At 37.1% G+C, this 24,479-nt stretch overlaps 2 protein-coding genes across 5 annotated transcripts; both read right to left on the bottom strand.

The window, feature by feature from the left end:
* Positions 1-145: 145 nt before the first annotated feature.
* Positions 146-9,368, bottom strand: LOC125189065 (uncharacterized). 4 transcript variants are annotated; one of them, XM_048086242.2, is made up of 19 exons: positions 9,004-9,368; positions 8,290-8,393; positions 8,098-8,184; positions 7,825-7,900; positions 7,653-7,727; positions 7,515-7,568; positions 6,839-6,898; positions 6,619-6,735; positions 5,611-5,705; positions 5,324-5,529; positions 4,985-5,082; positions 4,514-4,617; positions 4,197-4,359; positions 3,819-3,938; positions 3,544-3,626; positions 2,999-3,137; positions 1,861-1,890; positions 1,625-1,695; positions 146-1,411 (listed from the first exon to the last, which is right to left on the bottom strand). In XM_048086242.2, the coding sequence occupies exons 1-19, from the start codon at positions 9,040-9,042 to the stop codon at positions 631-633; spliced, it is 2,502 nt and encodes an 833-aa protein (XP_047942199.1). In that variant the 5' UTR covers positions 9,043-9,368; the 3' UTR covers positions 146-630. The 4 variants fall into 4 exon arrangements, with proteins under 4 accessions (XP_047942199.1, XP_047942202.1, XP_047942201.1 ...); XM_048086245.2 differs by having other exon boundaries at positions 3,819-3,935; XM_048086244.2 differs by having other exon boundaries at positions 146-1,408; positions 9,004-9,367.
* Positions 9,369-12,044: 2,676 nt separating this feature from the next.
* LOC125188788 (homeobox-leucine zipper protein REVOLUTA-like) lies at positions 12,045-17,956 on the bottom strand. The gene is made up of 18 exons (XM_048085843.2): positions 16,596-17,956; positions 16,169-16,322; positions 15,856-15,941; positions 15,647-15,737; positions 15,437-15,532; positions 15,244-15,357; positions 15,075-15,158; positions 14,797-14,952; positions 14,641-14,715; positions 14,441-14,547; positions 14,128-14,302; positions 13,829-14,014; positions 13,642-13,722; positions 13,422-13,556; positions 12,998-13,332; positions 12,807-12,912; positions 12,517-12,666; positions 12,045-12,442 (listed from the first exon to the last, which is right to left on the bottom strand). Exons 1-18 carry the CDS (start codon positions 16,823-16,825, stop codon positions 12,293-12,295), a joined length of 2,511 nt encoding a protein of 836 aa, XP_047941800.1. The 5' UTR covers positions 16,826-17,956; the 3' UTR covers positions 12,045-12,292.
* Positions 17,957-24,479: the final 6,523 nt, after the last annotated feature.

Raw genomic sequence — 24,479 nt, 5'->3', positions numbered from 1 at the left:
TTTACTGTATTTAATCACTTATCTTACTTTATTCCCATTCCTTTTAACTAGCTACATCTGTGTTCCTTTAAGTTTAGTGTAACTGAGTTTTGGCATCTGAGATTCTGACCGAGGATTATACGAGGAAAATATAGTACTCCACCTGTGATCAAAATTATCCAAATAATGGTGATTAATCAAAAAACATGAATCTGTCCAAAAATTACAAAGGGAGTAACATTTATAGGAAAAGAAAATTTTCACATTCGTTTAACATCTCATTCCACTTGTTGGCGACCAAGGATTGGGTAGAGTACGAGTACGAGTAGACCTGAGTTTGAAGATGATGAACGTAGAGTATGAAATGAAAAGTTTACTGATTCATTTTGATGATCCAACCCTTGATTCATACCGTCTCATCTCTGCAAACAACGCATTCACTAACGTGAAAACATCACTTGATATTTCATTTTACACAACTAGTCATCTTTCATAGTAAGCAAATGCAAACGTCAAATACTTGGTCAAAACTGAACCAGCCCTGAATTAAATAGCCCAGACACAACTATGCAGCATCATGTCAGTCATACCGTACTGTACCAATGGCAGCGGCTTAACTCCTTCATCATTCCGGCCGAGGTTGATTATAGCTTATTCTGACACCACAACTTCCTGATCAACACTCCAATAGTTAGAATCGTTGAATTCCTTTTTAATACCAGCACTGCCATCATCCGACTCCTCTGGTTTTGTTGGTATGATATTCCTTTTCAAGGGCCCAGCTTCCCCTACAATTCCTTCCTTGAGAGCATGCTCCATAGCTTTTTGTGTACCTTCTATCTCCACACCAACAAACTCAACATCCTCTTCGAACAAAGATGGTGCAGCAACACTCCTCTCACTAGAATCAAACATATCTGACTCATGGGAATCAGCACAACTGGATTTCCCATTTGGTAGGGAGCCTCCTCCACTTGAAGTGGTACTTATCGAAGCATTACTGGCCTCTACCAAATGCACATTGTTGTCTGTCGTGCCGCCTTCATCTTCAAAGGGGTTCAGGCTAGAGCCACCAACTTGAAGGTCTGCTGAAACTTCACCCCATGCTACCCATTCAGGCATTGGCCTGTCTTCAAATGGATCCTCATATTCTGGTGCCTCAAATTGAAAGAAACTAAGATCACCAGTTCTCTCATTCATTGACTCGACGCCACTGGAGTTGTTTACAATGAGCTCATCAACAAAAGGATTTGTGGTAGCAGATGAGCCATTGCTAGAAGTTTTACTTGCTGATGATTCCTCAATCTCTCCTACCACTACCTCATCATCAGCACTGCCGTCACTACCATTAGATGTACCATTGAACTTAAGATCATTACCACCAGATTGGTCATCTTGGAAAGCAAACCAGTTGGAATTTGTGAACAAACTGCTGCATAGAAACAATAAGAAACATAACATAACAATTTGATGTGCCTATAATCTTGAAGCTATTCTAACAAAACTCACTTTTATTTTGCCATCTGGCATTCTGCTATGAAATGTTACACTAATACCTCATCAGAATACCAACAGACCCTAGAAATCACACTATTCAATTTCTGCACGCAAATTTTATTCAGAAAAGTGAACTGACAGAACTCACCTCCCTTGGTCGTCACCCAACCTTAAGGATGAAATTACAACTTCTGCAGACTCATCGTCGAAGTAAACATCCTAGAAATTTCATCAAATTTAATGGGTCAACATTCAGGCAATTTAAATAAGGATCAATACTGCCAAAAATAACCAGCATGGTGGTTCTCCAAAATAAAGGAATGTGAATAAAAATGACATTTTATTAGAAGTTTTGCAGTCAAGTAATATAGGAGGCCACACTACCTCATCGCCGCGGTCAATAGATCCATCCCCCTGCACAGGAATACACAGCTCAGTGGGTATCTTCATGCATGGAGAAAATTATCGCATTTGCTCCATCTAAATGCTTGGCAGTAATTATTGATGAATATCTTACACAGTTGATTTGTGCTCATCTTCATGCATGGAGGGTTAAATTCAGGTTTCTTTATACTAAGTGTTGGCAGTTATGCTAGAGTTAAGGCAATTAGAACAGAACAAAAAACCTAGAAAAATTAATAGAACTGAACAGAAAATCCTCATACAAAATGTCCCAAAATCCAAGATTAAAACTACTTATTTGACTCCTAGTCTGACTCTAACTCTAACAGATAAAGCTGACTCTAACAACTCGTCTCCTCAACGAAACAAATAACTAATATTCCCTTGATGGCACATGATTTTAGTGAGGAGAGAGAAGAGAGAAAGTTTACTCCAAATATGGAAAGAGGACACCTTGGTTGCGACAAACTATTAAGGAAAGGTGGACATCTTGAATGGGATGGAGGAAGTGATTACCAATCAATAATCAACTATATCTATTAACTGCTCCAAAGCTATGAAAGCATATAAGACAGCCCAAATCAGCCATGGCTTCAAGCTAATTTCTACCCTAAAAAACCAGATTCCCCTTTGCTGCACAGTGAGCCCAGGAGAAGTTGTATAATGTTTGCAAGTGTATGGCAGTGAAGAACTCCTTAGTTGACTCAATTCCTTACAATCGCAAATGAGCAAAGCTGTCGTAGATCCTTGTTGGGGCAGAGGAATTTGTTGGAAGAGGAGCGCCCCTTAGTGGAAGGAATGTCCTTGTAGTAAGAGAGGCAGCAATAAGAAGATTTGTCGGGATAGAAGCACTCCATCAAGAAAATTAAGGCGTTATCACGGAAATAGGAGGTTGAGGTGGAGGCGGCAGAGTCGTCACCATATCAGGAAGTGGAGGTGGGGGCAGGATTTGCACAACTCAGCCCCTAATCTGACTCTAACACTAACAGATAAAAGCTGACTACTAATCCGAACTCTATCAGATAAAAGCTGAGTCTAACAAACCTCTTACAACTCAACTCCTCAAACAAACAAATAACTTAATAATTAATATAGTAATCAACAATCTCTATCAAGTTACCTCGGCATTATCATTATCATATATGTTGTATCTAAATGCTTGGCTCAAATTATTTGCCAATGCTGCGACATCATAATCCCTGTCATGAACATCTTCCTCATCACTATCTCTGGTCCTGTCTTGAAGTGCAGTTGGTCGGCTGAAAAGAAGAGACAGTTATAAATTTCAGAATTTAAAGTCTAAATAGGGTTGAAAAAACATGTCGTCATTGCCATGTGGAGAGGGAAATAAAGGATTTGCGATAACCCAAATATTAATAAACACATAGTGATCAAAAGATAAAATTGAACACCACCCACACCATCAACCACACAGCAGGTCTGTTAAAATCATTATCAGAGGCAGGAACGTAAAAAACTTTAACATCACTATGTACTTGTGAGCTTCGTCCTTATTCTGACTCCTCAGCAAGTTTATCGAAGACTAAAATTCGCAACATGTTTCACTACTGACTAAACTTTGGTGGTAATAAGATAACATTAATAAACACCTGCAACCATCACAATCTGTTCATGCCCATTGGGGAGAAAGGAGAGAATGCATACCCACAAGCCCACCGGTGAACATTCTCAACTATGTTACGCTCCTGTAAGATAGTAGTCTGCCACTCATTCCACTCACTGTTTTCCTGAAAAGCATACAAAATATATCATAAACCTACGATAATCAAATTGAGAAACATAGGAAACATGTTTGCATACTACCTTACTAAACATAAATCAAAGGTTTTATTAGAATAATCTATGCACCTTAGATATATATAAGATGCAGGGACTGCCATCAATTTCAATATTGGAGGAATTTTGAACTTGTAGCTAACCTGGAGATGCTTTTGAATTTCATCATTTCCCATCTGAATTAATTTATTTGATATACGTGTCAAGTGCCCAAAGTATCCTGCTCGAGGAGCATATCTTCCGGTTGCTGGCACAGTTGGCTGCTAAATCACAACTATATGTCAAAACTCAAAGAAGAATAGAAAAATGGTAAGCACAAGCTTTATGATTGTGCACGACAATCAATCAATATCATATTAAACAGAATGCAAAAGTAAGAGAACATTGTATCCAGATTATATTATCTGGCTTCCTGAACCACACTACTAATATTCTCAGCTTTCCAGTTCTTGAACGAACAGAACAGTCTGCACAAAAGACATGCACGCATGAACAATCAGAAACTAATTCAGGAAAGTTACCTGATTCAGTTCACCAAGTGTTGAATTTTTCTCAGCTTTAAGAATCTTTGGTACCAAACTACAGTCGAGAAGAAGATGATCAATAATGGCATTATTTTTGCTTTCCAAGCATGAATATAAAATGCTCTCCACGTGATGATGTAAAGCATTATTGTATGGGTACCTGCACCAGAAAAAGAGGATCATTGGAGAGAGGACAAGGCAATACATCTTAAAATGTGGAGACACTGGGCTCCATTATGGCCATACTTTGCTTCTTAACACAATATAACTATGCAGGAATAAGCTAAGTGGTAGTAGAAAATGAAAAGTCCTACTCGAAAAAGAGATCAAGGACTCTGTGAATTGCCCCAGAGCTGACCAATTCCTTCTCTGCCACTTCATTGCCAGTTTTTAGCAGCACAGCAAGGAATTCCACAACCTGAAATCAGATACCACAGTAATAATAAAGTTGAGGACGGAAGCAGAGTCACGCCAACGGCAAAGTATACAATTTTCCTACGTTTCTAAATGAATTGTGCACGTTATATCTCATAGTATTATATTGATGTAAAAAGAGTAGAAACTAGATCCCACACATCAAGATAGAATTATTGAATTATTGTACAATAGCAGTAGTATTGGCTTGTTACCCCCACAATAATACTGCGCTGGCTTCTATATTCAATTAATTATTACAGTAAAAAGTAGTCACGCAACTTTGGGATGATCTCATAATCTAATGTGATTGCAAATGCAGGGTAGGGAAGAACAGGTAATGAGAAAGCCACAAGAACATGTTAGCTAACCTTCAATCGATGCTTTCCAAGAGGAGGCCTCAGTTCACCATATGTCACTGGTAAAACCTTCTCATCGGATGAAACATTCAAAAGCATCAGGAGCTCTCCTGAGCAAACAAAAAAATTCAGAAAATTTGTGTTGTTCAGAAATCAGAAACCATGGACATGTATAGAGAATGAAATAAGAATCTAAATGTAGTTAGTGTTACTGTGTTAGTGGCTTCAGAAAATTTGTGTTGTTCAGAAAAGCAAAAGGCAACTACTACTAATGAGCTATATCCCGCTCCTTTTCACCTCAAACACCATATTATATAAAATGCATTTAATCAACAATTTACAGTTAGATACCTAGTTTGGGGAGCATAGCACCAACTGTGTCTGGATTGACATGCACTGGTGGTTCATACACATGTTGACTTCTGAACGAGTAAAATACTGGTGAAGGCATTGATCTTTTTGGATCCAATAGTGAAATACAAACAGAAATACAGTTGACAAGGGCAGATTTTGAAAGGGGGTCTTCAAGTGCATGACCAAATATTCTACCCACAAAGCTGCACATTGGGGAAAGTAGTGAGATTATACATATACACAAACGTCTGTGGTTAAAATATATGTATTTGACAGTTACGAACCCTGGACTGGATAGTTTAGTGGCAAGAGGAGATGGCATGTTCCTAGTAATAGCGCATAATGTTTCTGCTGCATTAGCATGTACTTCAGGAGGATTCTGGATGACAAAGAAAATTGTATTTTCAGATAGCACAAACAGGACTGACCCATTATCTGAAGTGAGCACTAAGCAAACAATTTCTCAAACTTACAAGCTAAACCAGTCAAACATTACAGTAAAGCATAGTCCTTTTAAGTTCATATTTTCAATCTCAGAGAAAGCCATGTTAAGATCTGGAAGAATGAAAAACCTGAGTGAAATCCAAGTTACAACTTAAGAATGGTAACGGATAGTTTGATCGGCCCAAGATGCACAACAGCACAAGCAATGAACACCTATGAAGTTCTTCCTCATTATATTATTTTAACAACCAATCCCTGATAAACAGCAGATTGGTATTACCAAACATGACTTAGCAGTTCCATCAGCAAGTACATGCATAGAAGACCATATGAACTTAATCAAACACAACCAAGCATTGGATTATATCATGTTGCCAACCAAAGGAGGCAATGCAATTATTTGATAGCATATTGAGTAATATATTACTCCCTCCATTTCCTAAAAATAGGACTTTGGAAATAGCACGTGTTTTAATGCAAAATTGGTAAAGTAAGAAAGAGGAGGAAAAAAAATGAGTAGAGTAAGAAAGAGGAGTAGAAAAGTGGTGGAATTAGTGTTGGTGGATTGTGGGGTCCATTTCCTAAAATGGAGAGTTTCTATTTTTAGGAAACAGACCAAAAAAAGGAAAGAGTTTCTATTTTTAGGAAATGGAGGGAGTAAGTAGCATGCACTTGAGGTGTCGAGAAGCGGAGGGAGGGCAATCAAGAACAATCCTTAAATGTGAGCATTTGTACTCATAGTAAAAATATGTGGATCACACCATTCACCTAGCCATTAGAACTACACAACTACATCAATTGTGATGATTTTAGGCCAAAAGCAACAGGTTCTTCAAACATCCACTTACTGCGTGATTAAGTTTATCGACAATCATTTCTAACAAATTGCTGTCAGCCAACCACTGCATGACATCCAAAGAATTCGGGTAGAGATGGTCATCTCCACCTACAAGTCGCACTAAGACCTGATAAAAAACAAACCAAATAAGAATAGATACCAAATGTGCTAGTCAGATAGCCCTATGGGACACAACAAGAATTTACAGAAACAAACAGTTGAAAACCAACCTCCATTATGGATGTGATACCAATCAAATCAACCAGTTGTCTAAAAATATCCTGATGAGCCTGAAGGAATATCAGAGTATATTATATGAACATATAAGAAATATTTCTACCAAAGTGATAAAAGGAAGACATGCTACACAAGTATCAGAAGAAACTTTATACGGAGTATATCTTTACCAGTCAATGTGTTTAGCATCCCAGCAAAACTAAAGAAATAAAACTAAGCCCCTTTAATCCAAACATTATTCAACCCGACATTTTCATAAATACATAATAACATCTTCCTTTAGTCATTAAGACTCTGGTCCATTAAGAACAGTCATAGAGGAAGGATTAGACATGATGAAACAAATAATTACAACAATTTCAGATTATTAACAACATACAAGTCCCAACAATGAGCTTATTCAGATTTCCGTGGTCAACGAAAAATAGATACTAAGTATCATTCACTTCTTAACTAAAAAGGGATAAAGAATTAACAGACAAGGTTTGAGCAAATTATAGAACAGCAAAAGCAGTTTATAAAGTATCCAATGGATAGACTCTCCACCTACTGACCTCCCAACCAAGAGAAGATCAAATGTTAGCGAAGCATAAGATCACAAACACAGTGATTTCTCACTCCAGCTAGCTCAAAGAACGTAAATGTGTCTAAAGTAATTATGAAGATCACCTTAACATAATTCATTAGAGGAACGGTCTTCCTCAGCATTAAGCATACCACAACCTGAAATGCACCATACAGTTAGCAAGTGGAGTAATTTCCTAAAATCCACTGACAAAAAAATTATGCAAGAATAATCAATCAAACCTTACTAAAATACCCAGCCAACGGTGCGCTATGGTAACGGTCTGGTTCCAGAAAAGAGAAGAGTAAATTCATAAGCTGCATGAAGACATATAATCCAATTAAACAATTAGGTGCGCTAGCCTCAAAATTGACATCAGCATGCACTTCTCAGTGTACAGTAGCATGATCTCACCTCTTCCTCATCCACCAACATCTTCAAGATAACATCAATTTCACACGTAAAAATTTCACAGGCAATGAAAGGAAACCTGCATAACGAAAACAAGGTTTGAAAACAAAAATTCTTTTAAAAATGACTGGTATATTTGTCTTACATTCTCCATTGTTCATTCACACTCATTACAATAGTAGATTATTAGAAGAAGAAAAGGGAGAATCTTTAGAATCTGGGTTGAAGAATATGGAACCATATGATTGATATCGAAGTTGAACAACATTGACATACTTGAAGGTCCGTTTGTTATCTGCATCTTCAGGAGGCTCCTCGACAATATAGTGCAGTAGCTGCTCCACCTGAGCCCTATCCCTCAAACTGAAATAAATGTACTTAAGAACTTAAGCAGATAACCAAGAAATCTACAGTTGATTATTCTTTCCACATAAAAGAAAAACTAAGAATTCTTTCAACTGATCATACAAATTAATAAGACGGCTATTCAATGCTTTGCATTCTTGGATTATCTCTTCTTCATCCAAAAGCTCTTCCAAAGTAAAATTTTCCTTATCCAGCACAGCCTCAACCTGAACCCAACATCAGATCAGAACATCATTAGCGTCAGCCATGACAGAACAAACAAGAACAAATAGCCAGCCAGCAGGCAGGAGATATATCAATGTGCAAGCATATCTCTGCAAGTTGGGCTAATTGTAAACTAAAGCTATGGATGACATTATATCTTTCAAGCCAACAATACAAAACAATTAGAATGATTTAAAATGGATGTTACTATTTCTTTGTTCATCACTTTCTACAGCTAAAAGTAACAAGATGCAGCTTCAAGCATGTCATCACAACCACCAGTTGCAGAGCTCAATCGGCAGTAACACACCAGAAAAAAAAAAAAAAAAAAGTAGCACAATAGCACTGCCATCAAAATCTAAACCAGGTCCCGACATAAAGCACGAGCTACTCTTTACTTAAATCGGAAAATGTAGAAAAAAAAAAGAGATAAAAATAATTCCATAGCTATTCTAAATAGTAAAGTGCTAAGCAAATGATGAACAAAAGTTTGTCAGACCGAAAATTCAAGCTCAAATGTATTAAAACACAATATTTAATGACTTAATTATTCAATTAGCTCAAAGGAAAAAATGGATGCAGAAAAAAGAACAACTTCCCCTCTTTACTCACCGGAGATGAGGCGGACATAGCAGTGAGCTTCCAGAACATGGCGTCTGCGCGGCCGTGTCGTATCCGTGGCGGCAGATGGCTAAGCAAATGAGAAACCGGGCGAGCAGAGCAGATCTGTGAGCTAAAAAACTGAATCAGGATATGAAAATTGAGGATTTAGCTCAAACTCAGAGCGAGGGATGCGGAGGAATCGGGCCAGAGAGGAGCAGTGGAGATTGAAAACCCTAATACTTTGAAGATCGAAAGAAACGCAAAGATCAAGCGCGGCTACAGACTTTTCATTTTTCTTTCAATTTTTGCAGTTGTTTTCTTCTTTTATGAATTGAGTGAAGGTATAAAGTTGAAACAGAAACAGACGAATTCGCCTGATTGCATACACATAGATATAATAATCTCAACAATTTTACAATCAAACATTCTACTACTATTAAAATAATACTATTGGGTTATTGGATTCAATAATTTGATCCAAAAAACATAAATTTATGAAAATAAAATTTTAAATTCAAATAAAGCACAGAATAATAATTTATTTGTCCACCAAAAATAATCTCATAGATGAAGTAGAAGAAAAAGTGGATCAGTACGAGAGGGATAGAAAAAATGTGTATTGAATAGTGTTAAAATATTTGAGATAAATTTTCTATTTTTGGATAGAACTATTTTTGTGCATGCCTCATCATGAAAACATGTGACTATTTTTTATAGAAGATGGTATATATTTACATTCATTAAAAATAATATTAATTCTTATATTAACCGGTTTATCTACCTACATAATTAGGGGTGCAACGTTAAATTCAATTTAAGGGGAATTGCAATTACGGTAAATTCAATACAATACAATACAAGTTGGTCATATTAGCCTTACAGTTCTTAGTTGGCAATAAATATCAAATTTCAGACAAAATTTAGTACTATATTATTTATGGGCCATTACTCTATAAATAAGTATTTTCTTTTTTATTGAACCCAAATTCGAACAGGGAATCTTGCACTAACCTGAGAATAGTGGAACATATTGGGTGCAAGTTCATTTTGCATCGGCCAATAAAATAAATTAAAAAATATATTTTAGTGTGTTTCAACTCCAATCAGTAATTCAAAGACTTGCGCAAAATAGAGTATTATTTGAGTACATTAAAAATAATGTTGTTTCTTATATTGATCGATTATCCACCTAAATAAATTAGTGTGCAACATTAAAATTAAATATAGGGGGTGAACTGGAATTATGGTAAATTCGATATAATATGTAAGTTCACGATAGTAGTGTTAATGTTTTAAGTTGGCTATAAATATTAAATTTTGCCCAAAATATGTAATTTATAGACCACTAGTTTATAAATAACTATCGAACTCAAATTTGAACAGTGAATCTTACACTGACTTGAGAAGAGGAGAATCTATTGAGAGTTCATTGTGCATTGGTGATTAAAAAAGTTCAAACTTGTATTTTAGTATTTTTCAACCACAAAAATTGTACTCCATGGTTTGGTACATCATTCACAACTAAAATTTCAACAATTAAATCAAAACATAATATTCATGAGTAGAAGTTTATTTGTGTGGCCAAATTGTCTTAGTTTGTCAATCTAATCATCGATTCACTGATTTCGGCTTGAAAATTTAAAACGTACACAATAAACTAGTCATTAGTTTGGAGTAGATAAATTAAATTACATTACTGAACCCACACAGAACTGAGTAAAAATAGTTTCGCAAATATTAGTAGATAATCCATACATATAATATTAAAACAAAATAATAGATGCAACAGTGCATGCAAGATCTACGTGAAAAGCGATGGTCACGTGCGATCCCAGCCCAATAATTAAATTATTTGAAATTCTCAGATATGTCCTCGCAATGTCGATCTAGTCACGTGGGATGGGATTATTAATCTTTTGATTTTTGAATTCGGAAAGCCACCCACCAAATGTTTGCCTTTTTTGGTTGTTTGTAATAATGTTCTGGCTTCGCCTCGCCACTAACTCCTATTTTGCGTTTAATTAATTTCAACATTAGTTTAAGTGGGATGGCGCTACTAGGTACTTAAATTTAATTTGGTTTGATTAGTAAAAGATAAAGATGAAAATTCATAATTTAAGCACAAAGTGGACTAGTGAGAATGCGAGATAAAGTAAATCAAAAGCAGTAAGTTGAGGTTGTTACTTCCTCCTCCCTACTCATTTTACTATTTTTATATATCCACAAAAAATAGTCTTATTTCATAAATAAAAAGTTTTTCTTAAATTATTACCATTACATTCCTACTTATTTACAATCTATACAGATTAACATCCAACAATAAGCCTATTTTACAGGGATTATAGATAGGAATCAAATTTTGTACCTTACATTAATACAGGCAAAATTAATGAGTCGACAGTCGACACAATAATTTTGAATCAGATTCATGTGTTATTTGTAATATTCATTATTTAATTCTTAGTTCACTAATTATGGTGCATTTCTGGACCAACATTCCATCACACCTCCAAATTTAAAGATTTGCAAGAAATACTAGTAAATTTTAGTCAAAGTTCTTATATTTCAGAAAATATATATATATATATATATATATATATATATATATATATATATATATATTTGTAATACTTCAACATGCAATTCTAGAAAATATACTATAATATTTATTGAGTTCAAAACTAGATAGATAAGAAAATATAAATTAGAAAAAAATAAAGTACAAAACACAATAAAAGAGAATAAAACATAATTTTACATTAAAAAGAAATCAATTGCTTGAGTTTGGACATTCCAAAATACTAAAAAATTGACCACATATGTACTACATCGATCAATTATACCTATGTCACAATGTTATTGAATGGTCAATAGTGAATAGTCAAATTTGTCCTAAATAATCTTTTGCTAAAAATAAATGTTGCAAATGTATTCAAAATCAATCATGCAAACAGAAGTCAACAGTGATAATATGAGTTCATTTTAGAGTGGGGATCCCCATCCTTCATTTTATGGCAACACCACAATTCAATCGATGTGAAGGGAGGACATTGCTACTCCAAAGCTTGGAGTGTGTGATTGTGATTTTGAAAGTACACTAATTTATGTTTCCTTTATAGTTCTACTACCACCCCTCATTTTCATTTGTACACATAAACAAATAATTACTTGAATTGAGGAGTTGTTTCTCTGCAATGCATTTTCAAAACTGAACAAGATGAGAGACAACAACAGAACATAAATTCCAGCAATTTCAAATAAATTAAGACACAAACCATGTCCAGCCTCAAAACTTGATTCACACAAAGGACCAATTCACAAAGGACAAGGCCAGGCAGTGCACCGTGGTGTCCTCCGCCGCAAACACCTTCCATACGATAGCCTGCTCGTACGAGACATGGCGCCCCATTGTCGACATACAGATGCCACCCGGCAAGTGAGTGGACCCCTGCATATAAAATACATCATTTGCGATTACAAATGAAAGCAGACAACTACAAATCCAGTGCTTGACTAACTCACCTGTTGCATGATCTTGGCCAACTCCGAGAACAACCCCTTCCGCCCAGCATCGTCGAATATCTTGTCTAGAGTAATATCTTGCAGCGAAACTAGTGTTGTCTCCAGCATATCCAGCCCTGCTTGGTTCGCAAACGTGAACACAGGTACCGCCTGACAATCATAACCGACATTTCAATCTCACCACTCGTAAACACATATTCAGCTATGAACGTGTGCATCAAGTTTTATGCAATAACGGTATTGGCTACCTAACAAGAATGTTTAAAGATTATCTTAAGAGCGGCATGTACCTTCAATGAGCAGCATAAGATGGCGTCTTGGTGATGCCAAAGCGTTTTCAAAAGTGCTTCACTACTCGAAGATTCCACAGCAAGCAACTCTGCCCCAGTATGAAGGCTGCAAAGAAAGACCGGAGTGTTGAGTGTAAGTGTGTGTTTTGCTGACCAGGAACTAACGGAAGGATGTATAACAATCACTATACCTATAGCTTTGACAGATCCAATGCGCGAGGGTCACAGCTTCTGGTGAGGCTGGAGATAGCTTTGAGCCTATAGAAGGGCTTACTCCTGACTGAGAGATAGCCATAGCAACCCTCTGCACAGAGGAAATCACACTACGAACATACTGGCGTGCCATTGAAGCAACATTATCCTGCAAATTGCTCTCAAAAGGGAACTGGAATGCGATAGTCAGAATAGACCGGGCACTGTAGGCACCTCCAGCAATTTTCCCATGGCTGCTCGTGGCTGGGCCAACTTCGAGACTTGACGTCAAATCTAGCGTTTTGTGTAAGGCTAATGATTCTTGCAAGTCACCCTGCCAGATTGTTAAGATGTTAAGAAATGCAAACGACTAAAAACAAAATCACAAGTATTGCACACAGGCAGTTGATTTAGCAACTCAACTGGTTTTGGATCGAGTGGGATTATCCGAAAACCAGAAGGCAGCAACTGCGCATCCTCTGGAAACATCTCGTCGATTGGTGCAAAAACAAGCTCGGAGCAGGATCCAACAGCACTCTCATCTATTCCACTACACATCTACAGATGAGGACCATTTCCAAAATGTCAGGCACAAAGAGATCACCAGCTTCTATAAACCATCATCATTTCACAAAAAACACACCTGCAAAAGATGAATATCCCTCGACATAAAAGCATCTTCATGACTGAGTAGATGTCCTTCCAATCGAATTACTTCAAGCATCTGCAATGGAAATTTTGATTATGATTATTAGTTTCTCCATATGTAGGAGAGTTTATACATGGCCATGGAGTTACGGTAGGCAGGTTTACTGTAGGAAAACACAGACCTCTTCATGTTCAATAGTATGTCCTAGAGGCATGATAATTTGGCTTCCGGTAAATTTAGTGGGCCTCATCCCTGGGTAAGCATACGTGTTTTTCAATGATGCAGCAGCATAGGCATCAATGTTGAAGTCCGCCCACTCTGATCGATGCTCCCGTAGGAAGCGAACCAGCACAGCTGGAGGGACATTCTGATACATAAAAGCACAGAATCAGCATAGGGTTAGTAAAACAAGTAAATGACCCAATCCTATAAAGTTGCATTAACATCTCTGATATTCGGTGGTCATTGAATAACCAGCACCTGAAGTAGCATAGATGCTTTTGCACAGAGAACTCCTCCAAGCATGGGAAGAGCATTCAACCCACCATTCAAGTTTTTCCCAGAACTGATGGCAACCACCACATCTTCAGCACCGTCACAGTTTAATATGGACCATCCATCATCATTGAACCCATTAACTGCATCATTAAAGCCTCTGCAGAGAACAATCATTTAGGTTGGTAATCACTCTCATATTCTTAAGTGTGGCGTATGTGTAAAGATTGGTGCATATTTGTATAGCCATATTATATTTGCAATGTTTACAATTTTGAGAAACATAAAAGCGAATCACCTGCTTAACCTCTGGCTGAAAGTGCGCAGAACAGCCGGCTGCCTGCCAAGACCATATACGATCTCACCACTCATCTCCTGAGCTATCTGCCGGATATATTTTATTGCCTGCATGTTGAAGTAACAGAGCTTATTAATGACTTGCACATCAAGACATGTTTCTATCAAATCTCGGACAACAATTATACTCATTGTACTCACAGCTATAGTTGTCTTCTGCGCTAACACTTTCGAAGATTCATAAAGTGGGCGCAGGACCTCCGGCACACTCCATGCCTAGACAATGGGCAAAATTGTTGGTTAAGAATAGCCATCAGAGAAAAAGTATAGCCTGCAAAGTAAGTTAAAGATTATAACCTCGAGACTAAGGTGGTCTACAATGTGAATAATGGAACCTCCACCATCACACGGTCGGATCAAATATCCGGATGGAAACATTTCAGCTCTCACAAACTGTGAAGCTGCAGCTGCGTTTGGCCCAGACCCAGTACCAGAGAGCGACCTCTCACATACCTTAATTGACCAAAAAAGGGGGGAGTCAGTGTGAACATCAAAAATAAGAAAAACACAATCTAGCTGCGTAGTAAGAATCATCTAAAACAAGCAACACTTGCTAATTCAGAAAAAATACATACTACAAGGCTGCCATTGTCCAACGTGGTTGTGTATCTCAGAGTCCAAAAATCACGGGCAGGAGCCAGAGTAGTTGGGGCGTACGTCTGAACACAATCAACTGCTGTGAGTTTTCCAACAAGGCAACAAAGGAAGAGAGAAACTTAGTATGAACTTTGTCACTAAATTAACCTGTGTATACAGCAGCTCAATGGTTCCACCATTTCCTGCAGGGAACATAGTGAAAACTTCAAGGCTCCGACAGTCACGGAACCAAGTAGGACGATCTTTAAGGATCTCTGCAATCTGTAAAAGTAAAAAATTCATTAGACGGAGACCTAAAAGATGGAAAAATATAACACAAGAACTTAGCAACATTGATTACCTTTATAGGTTCTAGACTCACAAGACCGCAGGCTCGTGCTGCCACTCCACTACAACTTTGTGAAATGGCAAAGATCCCAACCGAACCCGGACCAGGCTGACAATAAATAGCAAAATTTGCTTCAGTCGAACCGTCATATGAAAAGGATTGCTATATGAAATTTAATGGAAAGTAATAAAATGCTGGATTCGATCATAAGACCGCACAAACCTTCATCCCAGGCATCTGGACCCAATCAACAGCAGTTCCTGTAGCCTTTGAAAGGAACTCTGTCAATGTCTCCTCTGCGATCGAGAGGAGTCTGCCAAACGCAATGAAGAAAGGAAATTGTAAGTCCAAATAAAGAACTTTCCATCATTCAGCAGACAAAGTGTTAGAAATCATATAACAACAGAAAAGAAACAAGTTGATGAAACTACCCAGCAGGGTTGCTAGCATCTCGAAGAGAATGCTGAGGAGTCGTGACAGCTGACTCACAACTCGCATCAGTGGCGGGAGCAGGCCCCTGTAGGAATTATTAGCAACAGAAAAGGATTCAAATTACATAAATTTGTTTGTCCAGCATCTCAAACGAGCAATTATACCAATTTTCAAACTCTTCGAAAGACTAATAGGCGTTTAAGAGGGAAGAACATTTTCATGGGATGCATAACTAATATAGCAACAGCAACATCTATTCAAGCAACTAATATCAAGAACATTGATAACGAAAGAAAAGGTAAGACAGCATACCAAGTGCTGCCGCATGTATCCATTCTCGCACACCAGCTGTGAAACCTGCTTCTGGAGGCGGTCGTTTTCCTCCATCAGCAGCTTGTTCATTGCAGACAATTTTCTATTCACACTTTGGAGTCTAGTAGATTCCTTTCGCTGCTTCTCTCGACACCTAAATTCGTTTCACAAACATTCATCTCTCTCACCCCAACAAACAAATACTAGTACATTCCCACATTGAATCACATACATAACTACGGAGTATAATGCACCACACAACAACAACTTGAACATCAAAAGGATCCCATATTTCTGAACACCTACTCAAATACATTCACATTCAAAGTCAAAACCACCAAAAAATCTATTCTTAACAAGAATCAATACCCCATCAAATAAAGCACCCAAAAATGAATATCACAAAGAGGCTGCTGTTATAACATACCTCCGATTCTGAAACCAGACTTTGATTTGCTTGGCTTCAATGTTTGAAAGAATAGGGCACTCCCGAATCAGCTGCTGCCGGCGTAGAGAGCTCGGCTTCGGACACTCAGCATACACCCTCTCCAGCGCCTCCACCTGCTCCGCCGTGTACCGGACATACTTTCCGGCATCAAGATGTTTACTAATGCTCCCACTGCTATCCTCCCGGTGAAGATGTGCCACCATAGCCATTTTTTCAAAACTTGAGGAAAGGAAAAGGTAGTATCTTGGATAAAGTTTGCAGCTTTATACAAAATTCTCTGAAGCAGGGAGAGAAGTTTTCGAAAAGAATACTTTTCCTGCTGATTTTGGTGATGGCACTTGAACAGCCTTCGCTCACACGAGAAGAGAAAAAGGTGAAAGAGCCAAAATTGCTCAACGAAATCTAAGTAGCTTTGTGTGAAAGAATGATATGCATAGTGACAAAATGAATCTGTTCTCTTCTTCCCTTTTTCACACAAGAAACCACCTTCGTGCACGACTTGGGCGCAAAAAGCGGTTACAAATTACTATATTTGTTCACCACCAAAAGGCCTCGAATTCTCACCAAATGAAAGGTGAAACCACCAACTTGTTCACAGAAAGAAACAAAAATACAGCTCCCCTCTTCTGCACTGGCTACCCACAGAATCCTCCAATATTTCTCCACACTCAGAAACTAGTAATGTTATCAGCAGCAGATGCGATGCTCAACCAATAAATTTTCCAGCTGAAATAACTAAAAGAATCGATTTTTTTTCCACAAGGATCTTCAAATATCACACCACATCCAAATGAAACACTCTCTCTCTCTCTCTCTCTCTCCTTTTTCCAAGAAGAAGAGAGGCAGGCGTCTTAGAGCGTCAAAGAGCCACAGGAATGAAAACTGAACGTGTAGACATGTTAAAAGGGCTCAAAGAGATGACACATGGAGATACAAAAATGTGAAAATAGACGCAGCATTTCTTTCTTTTGGTATACTCCACTATAAAATTATAAACACAACAAACAAAGACAGATGATGGAGGGAGGGATTTCAAATTGAGAGGATAGAAAGAAATGTGGATATAGGAAAAAAAAAAGAAAGATAGTGCGATCAGATAGAGTTAGTAGGTTTGAAGAGGTAGGGTGTGGGTGAGTGTTTTATGAGGAGAGAGAGAATGAAAGAAATGGGTAGCTCGGAAATCGGAAATGGGGCAGAAGTGTGTTTAAATTTATATGGTGAAGATGGTGGTGTTGGCTGCTGCAGAGCTTGCACACTGCTGCAGTGCCCCCTCTGCTTCTGCCGCCTGCCTGCACCTTCACCAATTTACTTTTTTCTTTTTAATTTTTAAATTTCGAAGTGTACGCCACCAAATGTGATAGTGTAATTAGTGGTTGATTAAATGAAAAAATGAGAGGTTAATTATAAAAAAAGAGATTGACATGACGTGTTAGGACGACCCACAGAGATGAGATTTTCCTCCGATTGTCTGCCTTAAATGCTTTTGTCAAATCACACCTCACAGGATCTTCTGCCACCGGCTAACCTCCCCCTCCCCTTTCACATTACCAAATTCGTTTTTAACTTAATCTTCATTTAATTTTAGACTCCACGTTCCAACTACTCCTACTAGAAGTTTTAAAAATTATCTGGAAATTTTATACAATTATTCAATTTTGTACTAATGTGATTTTTTTAAAAAATATTTCACTATAAATTATTTCACTTTATTAAGAAAAATAACAAGAAAAAAGTAGTTGACAGAATTGAGATTACAAAAATTGAAAATTTTAAAAATAAAGAATAAATTACAGATTTGATTTTTTTTAATTTTGGGTGAGATCATTGATGATGTGTCAACCAAAATATCTGCACGAAAAAAAACAATGAGAAGAAGATAAAATAACGATGACGTTTTACCAATTAAATCACTGAGTTTGATTAAAATTCTATTTGAAAACAGAACTATTAATCATAAATCACTAAGTTCGAAGAAGTTCGCAATCATCTCATCTTTCTTAATTTGGGTGAAATCAAGGTCGTGCGTTAGACAAAAATATATATGTGGACAAAACAATAACTTCCAATAAAAGCATCCATAATAGGGTGGACACTTTGGCTGGACACTTTTACGTTTTTTGTCCATAGCCACTTTTTATTTGTTCACGGCCACAAAAAAAAGTCTCCGCAACAATAGTGGCCACTTTTTTTAGCCACATTTCACTTTATTTTATTTGTTGTATATTTTAATTCAATTACAATTAAAATTATCGGACTAAAAATAATTAGATAAAAACGGCTAATAAAACAAATTAAAATTGAAAACTAAATTTTCGTCGGATTAAAGTAAGGGGAAAATTACAACGAAAATTGGATCTACGGAAAATCACACATGCTCTTCACGCTACGCCGCCTCCCCTACGTGCCCAGACCTTTTCAATCAAATCGACCTGGAGTTGGTCATGTGCTGTGCTCCTGCGTATATCAGCGAAACGTTGGATCAGATATTTATTACTACGTGGTACACCCATCTGTATCGGCGCGGAGGCAACGCTGTGACTTGCTTCCGGTGCCCAACGTTCTGCAACAAATCCTTCATCTTCTATTATCATATTGTGCAATATGATACATGCTAACATAATATTCGCGACATCATCTCCGTGCCAAACTCGTGTCGGGCAGCGTATAATGGCCCATCGCGCTTGGAGCACACCAAAAGCTCGCTCAACATCTTTCCTAGCGGCCTCTTGTTTTCGCGCAAAATATTGTCTCCTCGCTCCAGCCGGTTGGCGAAGTTTCTTGACGAATACGGGCCAACGAGGGTATATTCCATCTGCCAAATAGTATCCCCTGCGATACTGCGTGCCGTTTGCTACGAAACTGATCTCTGGACCCTCTTCTCGGCACTCATCATTGAAGAGAGGTGACAACTGCAGAACGTTGATGTCGTTGTTCGAACCTGCAACACCGAAATACGCATGCCAGATCCGCAAACGGTAGTCAGCAACGGCTTCCAGGATCATCAAAGGATGTTTGCTTTTGAAACCAGTAGTGAACTGGCCTTTCCACGCCACCGGGCAGTTTTTCCACTCCCAATGCATGCAATCAATGCTGCCCATCATCCCTAGGAAACTGTGCACCGCACCGTGCATATCTACCAGTCTCTGGCACTCATCAGAGGTTGGCTTTCGTAGGAACTCCGGACCAAAGACTTCCGGCATGCCCTTACAAAACTGCCGGAGCACCTCTAGACTAGTCGTCTCACCCATCTGTAGGTATTCGTCGAACATATCAGCTGGTCCGGCATAGGCAAGCTGTCTTATTGCAGAGGTGCATTTCTGAAAAGTAGACAGTCCGATCCAGCCAGTGCAATCACTCTGGAGGTTGAAGCAACCGTACCGGTCCGCCAATGTCGTCGCTATATGGGTGAAGAGCGGTCGCGACATTATGAAACGCCGACGGAAAATCTCAGCTGGGTAACGGGGGTTAGCGCTAAAGTAGTCTGTCATAAGCCGCTCAGCCGCTCCGACATGGTCTCGTGGGATTGTCCGACGATGACGAATCTCACGAGGGATCGCCGCCGCCGCCTCATCCTCCTCGTCGGCTTCCCTCTGCACCTCTTGAATCAAAGAATCTCATGCTTCATTCCACAAATTTTTAGAGATATAAAAATTGGATAGAAAGTGAAATGGGTGTGAAGATGTGTGTGGAGAGACGATGAAAATGGGAGGAATATTTATAATAAAAACAATTAAAAATTTGAAATTTAAAAAAATAAATAAATATTGGAAATCGGCGACCGCCGCGGCGGTTTCGCCGTGCAATAGATAGCCGCGGCGGCCGCCGTTTTTCTCTCTCCTCCGGCTCGTCCTCGGCGCTTTCGGAGCGAAAGCCCTTCCGCCCCACAAAAGCCGTCCGCCTCCGGGGCGACCGCTTCCACCACAATAGACAGCCGCGGCTTAGCCGCTATCGGGGCGGCCACCGCGCCGCCCCTATTGTGGATGCTCTAAAACACTCATACTGTTGTGTTATAAACTTATCCTACTAGAGAAATTTGAAGCTATATATAAGTGTTGTCCAACTAGATTTAGTTTGAGGCCTTTTGTGAATGATTCATAAACAAATCCATGCGAGCGTACTCTGCCCAAAACGGGCAACATCAAATTAATATGCAATTGATATCCCTACGAGTAGTATCAGAGTCAAGATGGCTTGGGTCGGACCCTAGATGACCCATGTTTGAGTTGGACCCAGGATGACTCAAGTTCGAATCGAGCCCATAATGTCTCAATATGTCGACTATGTTTCCAATATGATTTCGGTTTGAAAGGAGCTTTGAGGCCTTTTGAGAATAACCCAAAAACAAATTATTATGGGCTCGCGAGCTCAATCTAAAGCGGCAAATATAAAACTTAAATGCAGTTGACTGCCCCTACAAGTGGCTAAAAAAGTAGTATTTGAGGTAAAAGAGACGAGTTTTTTTTTGGGTGGGGGGGGGGGGAATATACTCCCTCCGTCCCTGAAAAATTGACCTATTTCATTTTATGCACTCGTTTTGAAAAAATAATACTCCCTCCGTCCCGCTTTAGCAGTCTCATTGACTTTTCTGCCCTCTTTTCGTAAAAATGATAAAAAATAGTTAAAGTAGAGAAATGGTAAAGTAAGAGAGACAATAATGTAGATAAGACTCTTCTCTATATTATTCTCTCTCTTAATTTTCCATTTCTCCTCTTTAACTATATTTTATCATTTTTACAGAAAGAAGGCAGAAAAGTCAATGAGACTGCTAAAGCGGGATGGAGGGAGTACTTAATAAATAGTTAAAGTGAAGAGAAAGTAAAATAGGAGAGAGCATATTGTCATATTTCATTTCATGCCATGAAATGTCTAATTTTATGAATATTGTCATGAAGTTACTATGTTAATTAAATACTGAGAAATTATGTGGACTGCAAACATTCCTTGAAAAAGAGTTCAGATGCCAATTTATTCTTTATGGCATAATGATGCTTGGTGGAGTAGTATTAATGTTTTACTAATACTACTACACAATATTATTCAATTTCCATGCAGGTTTTCTCGATACTCAGCATTAATAGAAGATTTAAAACCAAGGAGTACTACAATCAGATCAATAAAATTGATAAATACCAAAGACCATGCATCTAGTAGACATCCATATAAAATTATTTTTATAAGGTATGTGGTTGTTCTTCTGTTTTTTTGTTTAAGGTAATACAACATGGTCTATCTAGTGGCTTAAGTAAGAACAAAATTATTTGAGAAGATGATCCCAAATTGGGAGGTGGAGAAGATGGTTATATTTGGAAACTAGGTTTGTTGACTAAAGGGTGGTGTCAAAGTTGTTCATCATACTTAGTCCATACCGTGGCAAATGTATGAATTGACCAATATTAGAATATGGATTTGTAGCAAAGATAAGACCAAGAATACAATCAAACACTATTAAAGATGTTACCGAGTACATTTTTTTTTTCAGTTTGTTGTTTAGTGCTTTTATCCTTAGTATTGATTGCTCTAGTTTTGATGTGTACTTGTGTTTCAGATGAGGAATTCTGTGCCTTCTATATCTTTTTTTTTTTTTGGTTTTGTGTTAACACTAAGTTTTCGTTGGACTTGGCTAGGTTGTGTTCGTATTGTTTTATTGTTGAACTCTTACTCACTATTCTTTGATTTGAGCCTTTATTTTATTACAAATTTAAAATATTACCATCCATATAAAAATTTACTACATTAATTCTTTCTTTGCTTCTAAATACATATACAGTACACACATATAGTATTGCTGATAATTGACTAAATATACATGGATATTGCATGAAGGCCAAAAATGTTTGGGGAAGATTACAGAAGATTTATTTGGTGAATAGCGACAGTGGCATCATGTCCAGTTAGTTAGCGATTATTAATTTATGTTGTACTACCAATCTTTGTTTTTTCTCTTGATGATATGACTGATCAACCCTCGCTATATATAAGTATTTATATTATATACTAGTGTACTAACTCTTTCATAATCTCTGCAGTTGATATTATGTGCAGAGAATTTTGAACATATGCTTGTAACTTTCACTTTTTATTCTCACTTTTTAGCCTTGTAAAGTCCCAATCACTTTCAAGACTGCCATCTCAAGCATTTATTTAAATAAATTGATAGGAGCAGTACTACTTTTTTAATACTAGTATGAAATTGGGATAAATTCAAACTCTGGCTTCCCATGGATGTTTTTTTGGCTTTAGCATTGTTTAAGCGTAATTTAGATCTACCCTTATTGTTGGTACAATATAATTGCCAATGCTGGATTTTGTTGAATTTGGGTGTATATTTCCTTTTAAAGTAGTGTTACGGTGCTTATGAATTTATAGTAACCGTTTCTTTTAATGATATGTTCATTTAATGCGTGGGACAATATTGTCACGATCGACATTAATTGCACAATACTAAAAATTTTCGAAGCTTGTACACACTTAATCCTTTTCAAATGGTATCTGTTGTATATGTGATATTGCTTTGATTTGAATCAATTACAATTAATGTTCCTTTTCGGTGGAGATAATTTTTGCGAGTATCGTTAGTAATTGTGTTCTAAATAGATTTTGTTTTATATGAATCTTAGGACCATTTTTTTCCAATATCATTAGTAATTGTTGGGTTTGAATACAAAATAAATGTATAGCTTAGAGGTAGCTGTGGTGCTTTGTCGAAAATTGGAAATTCTCGATTCAAAAGTGAATCCCCTTAACCTAAATTTTTTAGCATTCTTTATTTTTTTTTTGCATTCTTGTTTCTTCCTTGCCTTTTTATTAACATATGACTTTCATTAGTACTCGTATAAGAATTTTATTCACATGCGATAATATATAACATATGAATTTAATTTGAATTTAGTATAAAATTGTAAATAAATTAATAGTAGTGTCATTTTTTTATAATAAGTTTTTTATTTTTATTTAATTTAGTTTTAGTACTGTAGTAGTAGTAGTAATAAATAAATAAAAATGTGAAATCTATTAATAATGTAAGATCAGAAAGAATGAGGAGTTGTGAATATATTTTATTAAATAAGAGATTAAATAAAAAAAGTTGTGAAATCCAATTAAAGAAAGTGAATTGTGATAATATATTAAAAAACGCCAAGTTCTGCTTTTCTAAAGCGACAAAATGATAGTATAATAAGTCACAACATTGTTAGCATAAGCAACGAAATAAACAAACAAATGACAGAAAATAAAGTTGGAGATAATAACCTAAAAGCACATGGGTTAAATTGCATCTTTGAGGTGCAATCATACATATTTTATTAACTAAATCTATGCATATTATATTAATCCACTACACCATTATTTTAATTTAAGCGTGAGATTATACTAATCCGGCTATTGGTCCCACCAATTTACTATTCGGTTTGACCTCTGTACCCACTGGTCCAATATATGACATAATTATGACGTCACATTCCGTTTCTACAAATTATACAACCCTATTTTATGATTCGATTTCCAATATGATTTATTAATTAATTTCTTAATTCATATTAGAATGCCATTACAAAATTTAAAGGTTGATTAATACGAACACACAAGTCAACACCGAAAAGTATATGCAGTATAAAAGTTACTACTACTAATCTCACAAACATGAAAGATTCTTGTTGGCATGAGATGAAAGATATTTCATCGGCATGATCATTCTTTAAACAACTTTTGGATTTCACCTTTTTCACCCTCCAACCTTTTTAATGAGTTAATTAGGAATATTATGCACTATTAGTGGGAAAAAGCTATATGCTACTATGATTGTAAACTTTCGATTTAACTCAAATGTCAAAAGCAAAATATATTATCCAATCTCACCAATATTGT

Source organism: Salvia hispanica, chromosome 5, assembly GCF_029641045.1.
Source record: "Salvia hispanica isolate PSC_SH4W2 chromosome 5, Shi_PSC_v1, whole genome shotgun sequence".
NCBI lineage: Eukaryota > Viridiplantae > Streptophyta > Magnoliopsida > Lamiales > Lamiaceae > Salvia > Salvia hispanica.
This window is presented reverse-complemented; position numbering and strand designations above follow the sequence as displayed.